Raw genomic sequence first — 18,042 nt, 5'->3', positions numbered from 1 at the left:
CACCCAGCTGCATGAGTGACAGCTGGCTCTGCCTATCTAGAGTCAGAGCCAGCTGTACCAGCCCCCTCCCCCGTCCGTTCCGCCAGTACTAAAAGTACTAAAGCTGGCCATACACCAGAGTGTGAATGGGGGAATTCCCTCCCACCAGGCTATTGTATTCTGACAGTGGCAGATGTGCTGCTGTCAGAATATCTGAAGAGTGACTGCAACTGATTGGCCATACACTGCATGAATTTTAGGTGAGTCAGCAGGCCTTGGTCGAAATTCCAGGAGTGTATAGCCAGCTTTACACCAGCTGAATTAAAAAAATACATGAAAGGATTCAGAAACAATGCACAGCTGGGATATTTATATCTGTCTTGAGTTCAGCTTTGAATGATACCCAAGGACAGGTTTTTGAAACATGGAAATATTGCACTCATTTAGCCATACAATTATGGTTAGTAATTCAAATTCAGATGAAAAGATATACCTTCCATTGTCTTTTTCATTTTTGTTTTTTCTTCAGACATTTCATTTGTTTCAATCATCTGCAAAATAAAAGTAATAAGAGAATGAATTTCAAAGTCAAAATGTCTGCATAACATCTTCCTGATTGCTTCAATGATTCATGAGATTGCCAGCTATTGTTCAGATAATACCTAAAGCCACAACATGGGTTCACTCAGTAAATACCATTCACATGTTTTGTTTTGTTTTTAAATGATACAACTACTGTATCTGATGAAAACATCATCTTAGAGAAAGAAAACACTTTTAAACATTAAAAGCAATATGCACCCAATAGTGCTTAAGGATTCAACAGTACTCTCTACAGATAAAGTATTTCGTGTTTTTGCTGATCCTACCAGTGTCTAGATTAATAATACAATATACTACTAAAGTGTCAGTGTCCAGGCAGGAGCAGTATAAAAAAAATCCAGTTTTCTGCTATACTGTGAAAAAAACCTGCTGTTTTCCAAGGTAATTGTCTTGCCCATTCCTGGGCAAACAAAAAAAAATACCCCTGCACTGCAGGGTGAAGTGCTCGTTTTGTCTAGGGGATACTATTAAAGCTTATTCTTACCTGATCCTCGGCCCCACCGACTCCCTCCGAGCTGCTAAACTGGTACTTGCAGTCTCTTCTCCCCTGGGCTCCGGTGGTATATGGACCACTGACCTCATCACTTCTCAAGCAGGCACATTGAACTGCATTTGACGTGAGGATGCAGGGAGACATTTCAACATTCACAGTGGAGGGGGAGAAGAAGCGTGTGTTGACAGCCACAGCAGCCAGGATCAGGTAAGTGAAAGGCCCTTGGAAAAAACGAGCACTTAACCCTTGCAGTGCGGTGATAGCTCCACTGCAAGTGTCATTTTTTTTTTTTCACCGAGAGATCGGCTTTGAAAACTATAGCTGGTGCCCAACTTTTGAGGTTTTCTCTAGTTATTGTCAGTGGAGTTGGCTCCTAAATAAATCTTGCTGGCTCCTGGATTGGACAAACTGGCTTCTGAATTCCATATTATTTTTTCCACCCATGTTGTAAATATAATTCTGTTTTTACATTTCATCAGCATGCAGATCAGTCAAATTCTACATACCCATACAGGTTCTATATTAATTTGTATTGTTTTAAAAATACTATTAAGAATGATTTGTACTTAAATGATACTGTAAATCAATAAAAGTAAGGAAACCTGGAGCAAGGCTAGCGCCATTACCAAAACTAATCATAATACTTGCTATATTCATACGTATATATACATCTATATTGATATATGATATCGGTTACAGTGAGATCCTGTTCTATTTGCTTTCGTTTTTCTAAATCAAACTCACTGCCAGCAATAATTTGATATTTTGTTTGTGATCTTGTAATTGTATTTTACTTTGTATTTATTGCATTAGCCCAGCTGTAAAAAACAGACCTTTTGATGGAAGTGAATTGGAGGTCCAATATCAGTTTATTTTTGTTAAGCAAGAGCTGCAAATCCACCCGACTAATAATTCTTTCCCTAAGCGCCGTTTCACATGATAGATTATCCACATATTTTTAGGCATGCTGAAAGGATTTCTCCTGCAGTCACTGAAAACTTTCAAAGCTCACAAATTGTTTAACCACAGCCAATTATAACTAGCAAGGTATACATCTGCTGTATTGTATTAAAAAATGTTAATCAAATTGTCTGAAAGAACAGTTTTTGTTGGCTTTGACCACCAATTAGGTTTTCCCCGGCAGGGCTCATTAAAACCGTTACCTTAAAGCTCATTTATGCATTTTAATGCATATTGACACAATACCTGGTAATGCATGGTATATATATATGTGCTGCCACTAATTTCGAAAGGCACACCAATGCACATATATACAGTAAAAAAACATGCATTTTTTCTATAGCCCACCACAACGCAAAGATGTAATTGCTCTGTGCATTGCGACATACTGTTTGGCCAAACATTTTGCAGATACTTTTCTTTCTTCGAGGCTCATTATTTGTTCATTTAAAGTGAATGGGATGCCTTTACACAATGCATGTCAATGCACACGCTAATGCACATGGAGAGATATGAATGCATTCTCAATGAATTTGACTGTTTGCTTTAGCTATATATTAGATATGTTTATCACACATTATATTCTTTCAGTGCTGTCATATAATTTTATTTGGAAAATCAATAAATGTTTGTAAATAATCTTCTCCATACTAGGCTAATTTTTGTGAGCTGTAAGAAAAATATATTATTGCGTCACAGTGACGCTCTGTGCCTTCTGTGCTGGGTAAGGCACCCCCCAGCCCGACGAAGCCCCACCCCTGCCCCACCGAAGCTCCACTCCATCCCGCCGAAGCCCCGCTCCCGGCTCGGTAACCAAGCTGTGCGGGGAGGAGGAAGGGAGGAGACAGGGAGGAGCCTCCCTGTCCCTCACTTGCTTGCCACTGGTGAGGCATCGAGATCGATGTCCTCACTGTTTTTTTTTTCTTTTCGTTTCTTTTGATTGGGCAGCTTGGACCAACGGCGCTTTGCTATTGGTCCAAGCCATCCACAGAGCTCACGCCTCTAAAACAAAGTAGAGGCTGTGACAGCTCTTACCTCACCAAGTTAGGTTACAAAAGCAGTGGTGAAGCCCGCTGCTGTGTAACCTAACTAGCTGTCAAAAGCTGGGTGCAGCGCTGCCTGTATTTAACAGGCACCGCTCCGTCCATGACAGGTTACACAGCGCGGAGGCTTTCCCTGCTGTGTAACCTGTAACAATGGAGAAAACGTTGTCAGCTTCAGACTTGAAGCTGACAGCTTTTTAATGCATAATATTAGATGAGGCTCTCCCTCACCTGCCTCCCCTGACCGCACGTCCCTGTTGCGTCATAGATGTCTGTAATTTTTTTTACAGTGGTAACTGTCTGTGAGGATTGTCAAACACACCCAGAGCTAATAAATAAAAAAAAGTAACAAATATATCCTACATTAGCATTTTGTGAAGAATGAACAGCTTCCATTGACTGCAGTTTGTTTTCCAGAACAAGTATTTTCTCCTGTAGTCGTTGGATCTCTTGCTTGTTTCTGGTGTCTGCTTTCAGAAGCATGTCATAGTCCTGCATTTTCTTTTCAGCAACGGAGATCTGCTCCTTAAGGTAGGCTATGGCTTGTGTCTGATCGTTGTACTCAGCATGATGCTTCTCTAGCTCACATACTCGCTGTTCTGCCTCTCTGTATTTGTCTTTAATGTCCTGGAGTTCTTTGAGATGCTGGTTTGTTTTTGACTCTAATTGAGATCTCCAGTTGTTATTTACTTCCTCTACCTCATCTTTAACCTCTTGAAGTTTGATTTTAAGGCTTTCTCTTTCTTTGATATGGACTGCGATTTCTATCTCCTTTTTAGCCTTCAAGTTTTCGAGTTCAAGTTGATGCTCCATTTTAAGGCTTTTAAGGCTGGCTTTAAGCTCCACTATTTCTTTATGTTGTGAGTCTGGGCTGGTAACCAGTGAACCTTTTAGGTCTTCCAATGATTGCTGATGATCAGAAACTAAGCTGTCCAATTTAGATTTCCAATTATCCATCATGCCTATGTTTTCCTTTGTTGCCTGTTCCACTTTTCTCTTCAGCTCTCCAATTTCCTGGACATATTTCTCATTTGAGGCCTTCAATTTCTCAATCTCCTGTTGGTATCTTTTTATGTTCTTCTCATATTTGTCTCTCTGCTGGCTACTCTCTTTGTGGTGCTCTTTGCTAGCAGACAGGAGCTTATCTCGTAGACGCAAAGCCTCAGTTTGCAGTCCAATATTGTGTTCAGGTGTGTCTGAGTGACTGGAGTTCATCAAACAATTTTGGAGGTCTTCAATCTCATTGCGACGATGGCTCAGTTCCTCCTCCAGCTGCTGAATTCTGGTTTGCTCTGCTACTGTTGTTAGCTGTATAAGGGATCAAAAGAACATATGAATGTTACATTATTAGTACAGCAAGTAATTTGAAAGCTAAACAATGACAATACTGTTATCCATTTTAGTGAATTATTTTACACCAAGGCATCAAGCTTTAGTCACTTGTGACTCTGACATTATAATGTAATATGTATTTATCCATTACATAGTACAGTCTAGCTTTCAACAATAACATTCTATAGAAATCCTCTTATATGCCCCGGTATAAAAACTAAGTGTGAATGACACGTGGATGTGTGTTAGATGCTCTCTGTTAGTATCAGTAAATAGTCAACAACCAATTTGCATTTGCTTTTGTGTTTAAAAAAAAATCTATTTATAAAAGGACAGTACCCTAAAACCTGATATTTTTGTTTTTAGTAGATGCCATTTTGAGCCGACCGCCAGTTTTTTTGTATGTTTTGGGGAACCTAATGGAAAGGTTGCTACACCTGACTGCTGTTCTACACCCATCAGTTGCTGCTAAATGAGAGGATCACCTACTCCTCCTGTTTTAGAAGAGGTGCTTGGAAGTCACCACTGGGGGCAGTTACTCAAAGCCAGAATGTCTAGTAGCTAGTTCGTGCCACTGGCATCCTTTTAAATTAAAACCCATCAGTGTCCATAATTGAAATCCCGCATGGCCTGACATTCTAAGTTTGTTTGTTTTTTAATCTTTTCTAGAGTATTCTATTCTACACATCATTCAAATGTCTATCTAATACAGCCATGTATTCATATAATCCACACATTTACAACTTACTCTTTGAGACTGACATTAAGGTAAAAGCAAAAATTTTTGTTTCAGAAGTACATTTTTAGAGCATTTTGTAAAGTTAAAAATACAAGCTGTGTTTTACAGCAGCATATCTGATAAAAACTACAATAGAATTCAACTCTGTGACCACAAAACTACATTTGTGGGCATAAAATAACTATCTAACCTATCAGAGGCTTTTCTATGTGGCCTATAAACACCTAGATAATGACACGGATAGGTAAATACTCATGTCACTGCTTTTAAAACTTTACACATATTGTAAGCACATGATATTGATCATACTGATTATGATTTGCCTGTTAGCATTTGGAACAAGTGGAAGTGGCCAAAAAGTCATTCTGGCCTGTTTCAGCACTTAAAATGATACTGAACTCAGGAATTAAATCTTAAAAAATGCATTCAAGTACTCTTACTATTAACAAAAATGTTTGTTTTTTACTCAGCTGTAGATCCTCAAATCATCCCTGAATTCATGCGGACTCATGAATTCACACTGTTCTTCCTTTTGAAAGGTGGTTACTTTCCCCATGGTCCCTGTGTGTGTTGTAAAGTAGTCACCGCTCACAGGATGTTTTACAATCTCAATACAAATTAGTAAACTAAACATGAGATTGTAGTCCACCACAGGAGCAAGCTTTGAGAGGTGGCTACTTTACAACACACACAGGGACCATGGAGAACAAAAGTAGCCACCCTCCAGAAGGAAGGAGGTATCAGCAGAAATTCAGAGATGATTTGAGGATCTACAGCCAAAGTGAGTTTAGTGTCACTTTAAAATTAAAATAGAGTAAAACTGAGACTGTATTTACTCCCATGCCTAATTTTAAACATAGAAAAATGTATGGGATCCCCATATATAGCATTTAGTGGTTTCTGGCCTTTCAGAGGACTTTCATAGCTGAGAGTATGTGGACTGGGGTATGTTTTCCGAAATCCGATTTTTTTATTTGGGTGGTCATTTTTAAAAAGAACAGCCAACTTGGGTGTTCCAAACTTTTACCAAGTTTGGCTAAATAAATCTGTGTGTGTTCAGCTCTGTTGCATACATTTAGCGTGTACACCGAACAACAGAAGAGATAATGTTATGATGACATGGAAAACCACATCTGACCGGATAATTATCTGCAGTAAGGGTCATTTTTTTGTTGAGGAAGTGATGGACAAACAAGGTCCAATGCAGTGCCATATAAGTCCCTTTTGCATCTGTACATTTAACAGATGTTAGCCTTGTAATCAGTTAAACATATCCATACATAAGCTTTTAGTTTCATGCATTTCATATTATTTTATCACTGTTTAAATCATTGTACAGCACAGCAAAGTTATAGAGTTTAGTTGACTGTTACAGAATGTAGTGCTAGTCTGAATTAGGTTACATGAAAACATTTCACAATATCCAGCAGAGGTCACATAGCATCAGGGAGGTAGCTGAATCATTTTTATGAATGTTTATAACTTTCACTTGTGAGTCACTATAAATACAGTAAATGACAAAATGAGGTTTGCTATAAAAATGCTCATGTGTTTAACTAAAAGCCAATGATTCCAAGTGCTGAGCCACAAACTTAAAGCAGTTGCACCATATACCATTTTCTCTCTTTATAGTATCTATAGATTACTGCTGTCTGTTGTATATCACAGCAAATTCTCTTTTTATGTTCATAATTTTTAAACAGGTTTTAGTTTTTATGTAAAGAGAAAAATGTTAAGAGCTGTAAAAAAAAAAAAAAACACACAGGTTTGACTTGTGCATTTAAAGTACTACTGCTTTAAGTCTGCAAAAAAAAAAAAAAGGTTGGCAAATAATAATTTATTTGGGTGTGCACAAAAAAGTGAATGCAAAAATAAAAGCTGTTGAAGCCATAATGAGCAGGAATGACTAAAAGCAAAAAGGTCAGGGCCGAGGGTGTAAATGAAGCTGGCAAGCACATTGGACTTCAGGTAGGGGTCACTGATTTCATTTTACTATACCCTCTGGTCCTCAAATTCTTTGAGAAGCTTTGCAGTTTTTGCCTTCTCAAACAGTAGGTTCTGCTCGAGCTCCCGAATTTGGGCATGCTCCAACTGCGTCTGTGTCTGCACCCAGGGGATAGGAAAAAGAGAGACAGCAGGAGACAAAGGTTGCAAAATTATCCAACATCCATATGAGAAAAATACCGTCTTCAGGCTGGAATGGTTGCTGATAGAGAAATGTGTACTTAGGGGGAACATGTTTGTTCCAGTTTTGTCACTGGTTGCCTCGGGTGCCAGAAAACTAAAACAACACCTAGACAGGTGAGACAGCCAATAGCAAAACTGTGAGGAGAAGAAGAAGGCTACAGTCAATTACATCAGGTAAGAGACCATTTACACATGTTTCAAGAGACAGATGGAACAAAAGATAACTGAAACTGGGTAGAGAAACTTCTTAATTCCATATGCTATTGATTGGAGCAGAATAAGCACGTGCTATAAAAAGGATGTGCCTTAACAATGTAAAATTCTTGCATCTCATCCTTCAAAAACATGAATGCATTGTCCTCCCTGTTCCAGGTCTGGCAGGATTGACTGTTTATATTACCACCAATTTAAAATAGGCTGACACTGATACATCTATATCTTTCTCTTTTTCAGAGTTGAGTCTTGCTGCCAAAACACAAGAAAAGCAAACTCTGAGTGTTTTGTAATCATTGATTAATATCTTTATGCAGCTCTACTACCAGAAGCTGCACTAGCAGCATTTTATGATGATAAAGATAACATTTTTCTAGATTTAGACCATCTGTCAAACATTGTCATATTTCTAATATACGTTTTCTGACTCAATACCACAACATGAAAAGCGGATGGAATACATTATCTTCAGTTGGAAATAAGATCGCAGAGCCCGGAAGCTTTCTCCACAAAGGCACTTGAATGTCATTCCACAATGTGTTTCTATTTGAGTGAATGTCAATGGAAGGGGCCATCTGGGAGGATGAACTGCAAAGAATGGGGACATTGTGACAGAGCTCCAGTGTGCCTGTGCGTCTTGGCTGGGACATGATTTTTATAAGTTCTAGTAATGCTCTGATAAGAGAGCTTTTAGAGAAAAACACTGATAAGATTTACCCCTGCCATCTTTTTTTAATTAAAAAGTCTGCACAGAAAATAGTCACAGAGCGAACATATTATCGTCTGTATATTTCTTCAAGCCAAAATTGAGACTTATTTTATTATGAAGGACAATTTTCAGTTTGCATAGCAGAGTACTTGTCCATAAACTGCAATATTTTCTTGGTATCATGAGTATGAATGCAAATCTTAAAGTAGAACTATGGCCTCCCATTAAAAAATATGTGTACTACATCACTTATTTATAACTCCCACAAATACTTGTTGAGCCTGACAGTGAAGTCCACTGAATGCAGCTTCCTGTGATGGTGTAACAACGATGCTGCACTGCTCCTGATTTCCTGTAGGCTGTGCCTGCTGGCACTATAGTGAGATAATAAAATGTTGCAAGGATGTGCTATTGTCACTGCTGATTCACAAGTCTGTAGCTCGTTACCTAATCCTGCCCACTAATTTCTAGAATGGGAGCTGCAGTGTATGGCAGGAAGAGTATTTGAGACACAGCTCAAGGAGGATTTGGCCAAGTCAGGAAAGGTAAAGGAAATCTTTTGTTTTACTTTATGAGCTTTGTGCACACATAGTAGCAGGTTGTGGGACTTGTTGAAGCTTTCACACAGGAACTTTAAATTGTACCTTTAAAGTGGACATACACAATCCAATTGTTTCAAGTGATTCATTGTATTAGAGCGCTGGTTAAAATACAGGATTTTGTAGGGGAATTCCTGACAACAATAATAAGTACTAGAAGTATTCCATAAGTATTTCCATAAGGAAAGGAAATAAACTTTGTACTATATGTTCCATGTACATGTGAGAACCAAGTTAGTGAAGACAGGTCCTGGTGTTCTGGAAATGCAAGGACAGATTTCTCACAGCTCGTCGCTTTCAGTGAGACATTTGGCCCTTCATGGCTAACCTAAAGTATAATAAATCTAGAGGTGCACATACACAGGAAGCTTAATGTCTGTAAGAAATTATCTATGGAATATTTTTTTTAAAGAAGGTAACTGTGGCATGCAGTAATACCTGTCATACTGTAGTAATAGTAGTACCTTGTAAATAATGGTGTTAACTCGTGTAAGGGAATGCTTCATGCAATAAGGATTGTATTTGCCAAAACAACCAAATTAATTTGTTTGCCATCACAGATGCTTTTTCCTAAAGACTTTTGTACCTGCGTTCTAATAGGAGCCAATATATCCTTGGTATTTCTAATAGATTACCTGTTACCTGTTATAAATGCCCAGACAAGTGTATTACGCCTTCCACCGTCACTAGTCACTTTTTCTTTAATATGCCTGCTGGAATTTGGTCACAGACATTTTCCAACCCTGAAACTCAGGAAAATAGTGATGTTCCTCAGGCCAACCAGTCAAATGCTTTCACTGCTGATTTATGGTACAGAAAGTAAAATCAAGTCTATAAGTTGTGTGGAAAGCCATGGCAATAAAGTTTTTTTTTGGTACACAACAACTGTCACAACAGATTTTCTAAATGAAATGTCTAGCTAAATAAAGGAATCAGATACCTCAAGGTCACCCTTTGTAATGGACTCCTCTTCCACTCTGAACTGGAGGTCTTCAATTTTCCTATATTGGAATGTGATAACAGATTTTAGTTTAACAGACTGATTAATTCCTGGTACTATTAGCTTTAGAACTCGAGGCAAGTATATAAAAATCAATTTAATTCACTAAGTTATACTTCTCTAAACTGATTAAATCCTTTTCAAGTTCATCCACTGTAAGCACCGAAAAATCTATTTTTATACAAAGCAGCCACATGCTCGGTAAAAGTTGCAATAAGGTTAGTTAACTGGAGAGTCTGCTCTGTTGTAATGGGTGGTGGGAGGAATTGACATATGCTCACAAATGGAAAAGCATCCCCATTCTAGTCAGCCAAAAAAACAGACAGGAACTTGAGCTTGGCAAAGGTGCCAAGTCTGCAAGAATACAGTTTTGACAGTAAGTAAGTGCTGTTATCCTCCTTGTGCTTGGAGTTACTTAGTACAGGTATTGGGTTGAAAGATCTCAAAACTATATGCATTATTTTTTTAATTCTTTTATGGGGAAAAAATGTATATACAGTATGTACTTCATCTGTATTTTGTATAGTTAACTGTTTGGCTGGATCTGATCTTTGGAAAATAAGAAAACTTTTAAACTGTATTATAATTAGCTCATCTAATATCCAGGTGACTGAAGCATGTTTGCTTTTATTTTTCTCTCCTCTAACAGCTGTCATCAGGGACCCAACTAGTATGAATCTTTCAAACATCAGGAGGATCTGGTACAGAGGTATATAAAAGAAGGCATATCAGCATCCCTTTGAATGGGTATGATGTTAAAAGCTTGCCAAGGACACGTGGGATTTTATGGCTAAAAGGTACTTGGGATGACTGTTTTGTTTTGTCAGTGTGTGAAGCTTATCACTGGACTATGTGCTTCTGTCATTAAGAGACGGAATCAACCAGGTATGGTGAGTAGCATAACATTTGATTTTCATCACAATGCTGCACCTATTATCACATTTTGTATTGCCCATGGATTTTTGTGTACTTTATCAAGCTGTAAAAAGTCAAACAAGTTTAACACACATATACTATTTAAAGGGTTATTCACAAAGCTAGCCGAAGGATCAGCTGTAGCTCCAGCTGATCTTACGGCTAGCTGCGGTCGACGGAGCCCAAAGGGCTGCTGTGCACGCTATTCACTAGAAGCAGGTCCTGGCCAATAGGAAACAGTTGGGCGGAGATAGCTGTCACTGCAAGCTCCGCCCAATTGTGTATGTCTTTTTTTTTCAATGATCTTTATTATTGTTTTTTCTTTTTTCAATGATCTTAATTTTTTTTACTTTTTTTTTAAATCTTTATTTTTGTATTTTTTTGGAAATCTTTATTTATTTTTTAAGATTTATCATTTATTTACCTTTTTAAATATTTTTTGACTTTTCTACCAAGCAGAATAGTCGAGCCGAATGCCGCTCGGCAGCATTCGGCTATTCACTCACTGCCGTTCGGCCCCTATGAGAATAGGCTGAACGGCAGCGAGTAGCCTGCCGGAGGTTCAGGTCAGCCGATCCAGATGTTGGATCGGCTGAGTCGAACCCCTTCTGCACTTCAGCTCAGCCGAACATACTGAGCATGTTCGGCCGAACCAAAGACAGCCAAAGCAAGCCAATGTACGGCTGATTTCAGTCGGTGTACGGCTGAAATTAGCCGTACAAGCCTGAAGTGTATAGCCGAACAGCGTTCGGCTCACTTCACTTCGGGTCGGTTATTCACTTTGGCAGCATTGTGAATAAGCCTCTTAACCACTTGAAGTCTGCGGTGTTAAACCCCCTTCCCATCCAGGCCATTTTTCAGTGTTCAGCGCTGCAGTATTTTGATTGACGTTTATTCCGTCAAGCAACGCTGTACTGAAATAAATTGTATACCAATTTTTGGGGACAGATAGAGCTTTCTTTTGGTGGTATTTAATCACCACTGGGGGTTTTATTTTTTACTATATTAAGGGAAAATTACCGAATTCTTTTTTTTTAAAACTGTTTCCCCTATATTAAATGATAAAACATTTATTATTACCCAATTTTTTGGTAAAATATAAAAGACGGGGTCACGTCAGGTAAAAAGACACCAAACATGTCCAGCCTTAAAATTGCGCACGAGCGCGAAACCTCAAAAAACGACAATACCCAAAATTGGTCATAGGCGACACTTTAAAAGCTTTTACCGCTCATGAGTTTAGTGTTATCAGTGATTGCTAGCCCTAAAATGATTGCTCTCACTCCGATGTTCGCGACGATATGTAAGATGTGTAACTCAATTGTAATTTTCTCATGCTGGCGCCACGAACGCGTATTTACGTTTATATGTGCGTAAATGTGGGGGTGGGGGACTTAAAAATGTGGGGTTTTTAAAAAAAACTTTTTTTATGTGACTTTTATTTATTTTTTTCACTCTTTTTATGTTTTTTTACACTTATTGTTATTGCTATTACATAGGGGGATTCTAGCCCTAAAATGATTGCTCTCACTCCGATGTTCGCGACGATATGTAAGATGTGTAACTCAATTGTAATTTTCTCATGCTGGCGCCACGAACGCGTATTTACGTTTATATGTGCGTAAATGTGGGGGTGGGGGACTTAAAAATGTGGGGTTTTTAAAAAAAACTTTTTTTATGTGACTTTTATTTATTTTTTTCACTCTTTTTATGTTTTTTTACACTTATTGTTATTGCTATTACATAGGGGGATAACAATCCCCCTATGTAATAGCAAAGGCACACTGACAGGTCCACTTTATGGAGACATTAGGGATCTCTAGGACCCCTAATGTCACCTGGGGACCCCAAAAGAAGCAGATGAAGTACAGATCTGCTTCATTAGCTTCTTCTCTCTGGCTATAGCAGCCAGATGACTGACAGGTGAATGCGGAAGTGATGTAATACACATCACTTCTGCATTCACAGCCCGGAGGGAGGTCAGCAAGGAGGAAGATGCTGACCTCCCTCCCATCTTACCTCCTTAAGCCCTCCTGAGCCGCTCCCGGGCCGCAGATGGGGCAGTGGATCCCGGGATTGAAGGTGAGGGGTCAGGAGGGGGGGCGGCGAGTCTGCCGTCCATCCGTTTTTTTGCAACGGGCGGACGGCAACAGGTTAATGTATGCTATAGAAAATAAAAAAGCCCTGAAATGCAGTGCTGAGTTTTCACCTTTGTAGGTCATTAATGACTATAAGTAATTCAACTAAATTTCCCAACAAACATAATCAAATGAAATTCTGTTTGCGCATAGAATGCTACTGCATCCTTATTATCAAAGGCAAAAACAATGGTCCATTTTTCTTACAACTGTATTTCAACTGTATTTCTAACGTTTTACCTTCTTTCTTCTTCTAGTTGGTTGAGCAGCTCAGATTTCTCTTTCTGTGTTGTTTCTACCATGACATGAGCCCTCTGAAGATTTCCTTCTGTCTCTGCAATATACTGGCACAGAAAAAGAAAAGCTATTAGCGCACAGAAAACCATCTTTTTGTGCACACTCTCTTTGTACATACCAAAACAGATGCAAATCCAGATTACCTGCAATAGTAAATAAACACAAAAATACATATATTGGCCCTTAATATTAGCATTTTACTGGACAAAACTAATGTTTTTAGTTTCTAGGTTACTAGTAACATGTAATATAACCTAGTGCATTTGGTATAAGTGATGGAAAACAGCTGGTACAGTTCCTGGACAAAAGTCACCCAGATTTAGGGTAAATGGGCTTCTGATGTAATACGATATCCTGCAGACATTTTTACTATAGTCTACCAGTTTTATTATAGTCTAGAGAGCTTGGTCACGGTGCTCAGCCAGTATGTTGCTTGAGCAACAAATCTTTTCTTACATCTGATAAATATTTTAATGGTCAATGTCTACAGCTAGGCAATAGGGTTGATTTACTAAAATAGGTTGTTCACTTTTCAGGGGAATTTTTATATTGCAAGAGAACTGTTCCTTAGCTTAACGAATGAGATAAAAATTCAGTGTGCAAAAAAAATAACCAGTAACCTGCAAGAAAATAAAAACATTTATTTTTAATTGCACATGATTGGATGATAGGCGTCAGCAAAGCATCCCCATTCACTAAGTTAAGGGAAAAAATCCCTTGCAAAGTGAACAGCCTATTAGGCTTTAGTAAATCAACCCCTATGTGTCCTTCGTTGGATGCATACGTGGCTCACTGCAAAAAACAGAGACTGTATTAATGGTTATCTGTATTAGAGGATCACTGTGATATGCATGCATGCCCTTTTCTATAAAAAGGTTTAGCATGGAATAGAAGGAAACTGATTTGTAGAGCAGGAGCATGGCAGAGCATGAAGCCCCCGACATATTGTTTACTATATCCAACATATGAGAATAAGTAGTATTTCGATAACCACACTGAAAGAGGTTTATATTCCTGTCTTAGACATGCATAGCTAGTGTTCCCACAATATGCTTTTTAAACTGATATTAGATATACTGTAGTATTCTTTGAAAGTGAGCTTATCTTCCCAAGGTGTAATTGCTAATTCAGTGTGATAAAATGCACTTCAAATAGGCAAAAATTGCAGGGCAATTGCAATATTTCAGTGACCAGAAGATTATACAAATCTTCTTACAGACGCTATAGGACCTGTTGTATTTAAAATTTCCCCTCCCCCCAAAAAAAGATTATGCATAAGTGGTAAACACATAAGCATTGATAATAATAAGGGTCTACATAAGGACACAAAATTCCAATATGCATTTCTCAATAAGCTAGCTGTAGTAAATAGCATTGTAGCGGATGGACCAGTATATATTAGTGCTAAATTAAGCTTCTAATTCTTCTCCCCTCTACTAAAAAAAAACAATCTTCTATTCCATTCTGCATCCTTTTGGAGAGATATTCCTCCACTATCCACTTGAAGATGGTATACCCCACTGTAAAATAATTGGAGCCTTTTAATTTCAAGTGGGCATAATTTATCACTAACACCAACAATGCAGTCCCATTACTTGTACAGCTTATTATAGGGACAACACCCATTCCATCAAAGACAGTTATTAATGCCAAGGCAAATAAAAAAAAAAAACATGTTTTGTACATCTCATTTTGCAACAAGTACAGAAAAAATACTGTGCCAAAAATACAGTGGTGCTACATTCTTTGACTTTGAATTCCACAGCATGTGTTGTCTGCCCTGCCTACTTCATTTTTTATGGATTACAAAGGAAACAGACATCTCCTAATCTCTCTCCCCTCTCCTCAGAAGTTATACGTTTGCAAGATTTCTTGCAAACTCAACAGGTAATTTTTTCACTAATCGAGCAGATATTACAAAACATTTTCTATGATATATTTAACAGTCCAAATTGAGCAAATGAGAAAAATTCAGTATTTAAATACACATTTAGCACTTTATGACTGATGTTCATAAAAAGTATACCCAGCAAGTTAACATTTCTTGTTTAAAGTGAGCACAAAGCAGTTCGAAATGTTCAGAGAGGAACCCAATGTATTATTATGTTATGAGGTTCTTCTGGTGCAGTGAATATGCAAAATAATATTCCAGAAACTGGGAGAAACTTGTAATCATTGACATGCTTGTGGCCACATTTAGGTATTAATGGCTGATCAGTTAACATTTCTTCCATTCTATGTAAATGCATCAAAATCCAGGTACCTTACAGTAAATGTCAGATGCTCCAGTGAAGTGGAAGTCCTTAGCTGACTCTAGTATGCGTGTCCTTGTGATGGCATTACTACCCTTTACAGCACTTTCAATTAGTTCCATAATACTGCATTTAGTAGGTAATGATGTTTATATGTGTTCTAATGTCAGTGCCAAAATTAGTAACTGACGTTAGTTCAGGATGCAAGTGAGAGAGATACTTTAGCAGAAAATAAGGCTTTCCTGTGCACCTTTACTATCAATATCTAGCTACATAATATAGCAACAAATATTGAAATATATACATAGTCATTGGTTTACCTTTTCATGTTGGGATTTCAAATGTGTAAGCTCTTTCTCTACTTCACATATGTGACTGGTGGCTTTTGCTACCTCAGCTCGTTCCAAGTCTCTTTCAGCCAATAGTTGCTCAATGTGTTGTTGCTTTTCCTTCAGAGCCTCTTGAAGTGCAGTTGTACCAGAGATTTTTCGTGCGTAGCGAGAGGACGTTTCTGTGAGCTAATCGGTGAGATTCAGTAAGGTTTACATTCATGCAGGGAAAACAGTTCATCTCATTTTAATACCAAGACACGTGTATATTAGGTATTATAAACACATGGCTCTGAAACTATAAGTTACAGGTCACTAAATGCCTTGCTACATCAATATGCTATCGGTATACTATTCGATTAATATAATGAGGAACGTCAGCTGTTTGTACTTTATTTAATGCTACTTTATCGGCAAGTATATAACCATATACTACATAGAGTTGGTCCTCTCAAAACTGACATTTCAGGCTTAAATAGATAATGAATAAGATGTGTCTTTTTTCCCTGGGTCTTCACCACCTTTCGTTTGGCCCATTACAACACCGAAAGAGGGTGTAATGCTAAATTTGGAGGATTTCAAACATTGGAAATTAACAAAAGAATTCAACAAGAAAAGACACCTATGTAATAGGCTTAAAAAGTTGGAAACTGTGTAGGGGATATCACAGTTATCCACAGATATCACAAATATCCATACTGCTCTTTATATAACACTATATCCTTATATAATATAGATTTGGTGGGATTGCCCTTAAATGGGCACCAAAACTGACACAGCTATTGCTATGACTTAGGTTAAACTTGATGGACTTGTGTCTTTTTTTAACCTGACTAACTATGTAAATATGACCATGTTAATGGTAGTACTTCTGTTACTCATGTACAATTTAATATAAACACTCCTTTAAGTACTCTTACATATAATGCAAGGATTCCAATACCCCTGTGCAGTGCTCCTTCTATTTTCTCTAAAACTGCCCACATCATTGCAAAATACATTGACAGAGCTGAAGAACAGAAGACTTTATGCTATATGCCAGTAAAAAGAAAAGGATTAAACACAAATTTCGAAGCATTGTTGAATAAATGATTGCTTGTTAACTAGAATACAATATGTAATTTTATAAAGATGTCATTAAGAATTTGTTCCTACCAAGCCACTCCTGCTGGGTCTGCCTCCTACAGAAGAAGCCACTGAGCTCACTGAGCTGATGGAGGAACTGCTGGGACTGTGAGTCAATGCAGACACTCCCATTGCCATCCTTTTGCTTTTCTTAGCTTTAGCAGGACTTGTGGATGGAAAACCAATGCGGATTACTTTGTGGATGGGAGCAAACAGGCCAAACTTTGGTGGACACTGAAAGTACCTGTAGTGAACAAAATTAACACAATCAGTTGATGGTGTGCCAGTTATGCCGTAACCCTGTTACTATTATAATCTACTCAATTCCAGATGTCAATAATTGCAGCAATACTAGTATGTATTATAGCATTACATGGAGATAAAGATCATAACAATACAGAATAGCTTATATAAGTGTTTTTAAAGATATACAGCAACAGCTAGGACAAGAGAGAAGCATAATCAGCAGTTTTCTAAGTTTAAAGAAGTTAAGGCAATTAAATAGAAAAAAATGCTGGGAGGGATTTTGGCATGAGGGACATGGCAGACGTGCAAATCCCAAAAAAATCTTCCTCTCACCTTCAGCAATTTTTTATTTTCTGTGTGAACTGTACAGCACATGCCAAGATGCGAAGATGCAGTGAATTGGCCAGGGAGGATGTAACTCCTGTGCACATGCGCAGAAGTTACATCATCAGTAACCACCCAATGGTCTAAGAGGCTTTCCGAGAACCTAGAGGTATTGGTGGCGAAGATGGCAGCTGTGGGGAACAGGGCTGAGGAGCCAAGATCAATCTGACAACACTGGAGAAGGGCACACTTGTAAGGTAAGTGTGCACTAATGTGCAAGTATCCTGTACATGCTTTCACATTAGAGCACAAAAACAAACATATGCAAAGTGGTTTACTTCTGTTTTACCTATATAATTCCTGTAATGCTACCAAGCAACAATGTAAGGACTCCTATGCCTCCTTATAAAAAGAAAAAAAATCAGAAAGGGAAAGACTTGATGGACCACCTGGTCTTTTTCTGCCCTCACGCTTCGATGTCTCTATGGTTCCATCTTCTCTTCATATCTCTCATAAACTTGTTCTTTTTAAAAATAAATGAAAAAAATGACATGCAAGA

The 18,042-nt window shown here is 38.1% G+C and overlaps 1 protein-coding gene across 2 annotated transcripts in view; it reads right to left on the bottom strand.

The window, feature by feature from the left end:
- Window positions 1-18,042, bottom strand: part of CLIP2 (CAP-Gly domain containing linker protein 2) — a 108,423-nt gene that overhangs the window by 22,929 nt on the left and 67,452 nt on the right. The window contains exons 5-11 of one of the 2 annotated variants that reach the window (XM_018553375.1): window positions 16,944-17,157; window positions 15,780-15,977; window positions 13,151-13,254; window positions 9,798-9,858; window positions 7,148-7,252; window positions 3,442-4,386; window positions 473-530 (exon numbers count right to left, since the gene is read on the bottom strand). In XM_018553375.1, the coding sequence (XP_018408877.1) occupies window positions 473-530; window positions 3,442-4,386; window positions 7,148-7,252; window positions 9,798-9,858; window positions 13,151-13,254; window positions 15,780-15,977; window positions 16,944-17,157 (1,685 nt within the window). The remainder of the gene's footprint in view (window positions 1-472; window positions 531-3,441; window positions 4,387-7,147; window positions 7,253-9,797; window positions 9,859-13,150; window positions 13,255-15,779; window positions 15,978-16,943; window positions 17,158-18,042) is intronic. The other variant, XM_018553377.1, reaches the window with a different exon arrangement.

This window comes from Nanorana parkeri, unplaced genomic scaffold (assembly GCF_000935625.1).
Source record: "Nanorana parkeri isolate BGI_ZX_2015 unplaced genomic scaffold, ASM93562v1 scaffold118, whole genome shotgun sequence".
NCBI classification, from domain to species: domain Eukaryota; kingdom Metazoa; phylum Chordata; class Amphibia; order Anura; family Dicroglossidae; genus Nanorana; species Nanorana parkeri.
The sequence above is the reverse complement of the archived record's forward strand: the minus strand, read 5'-3'. Positions and strand labels throughout refer to the sequence as shown.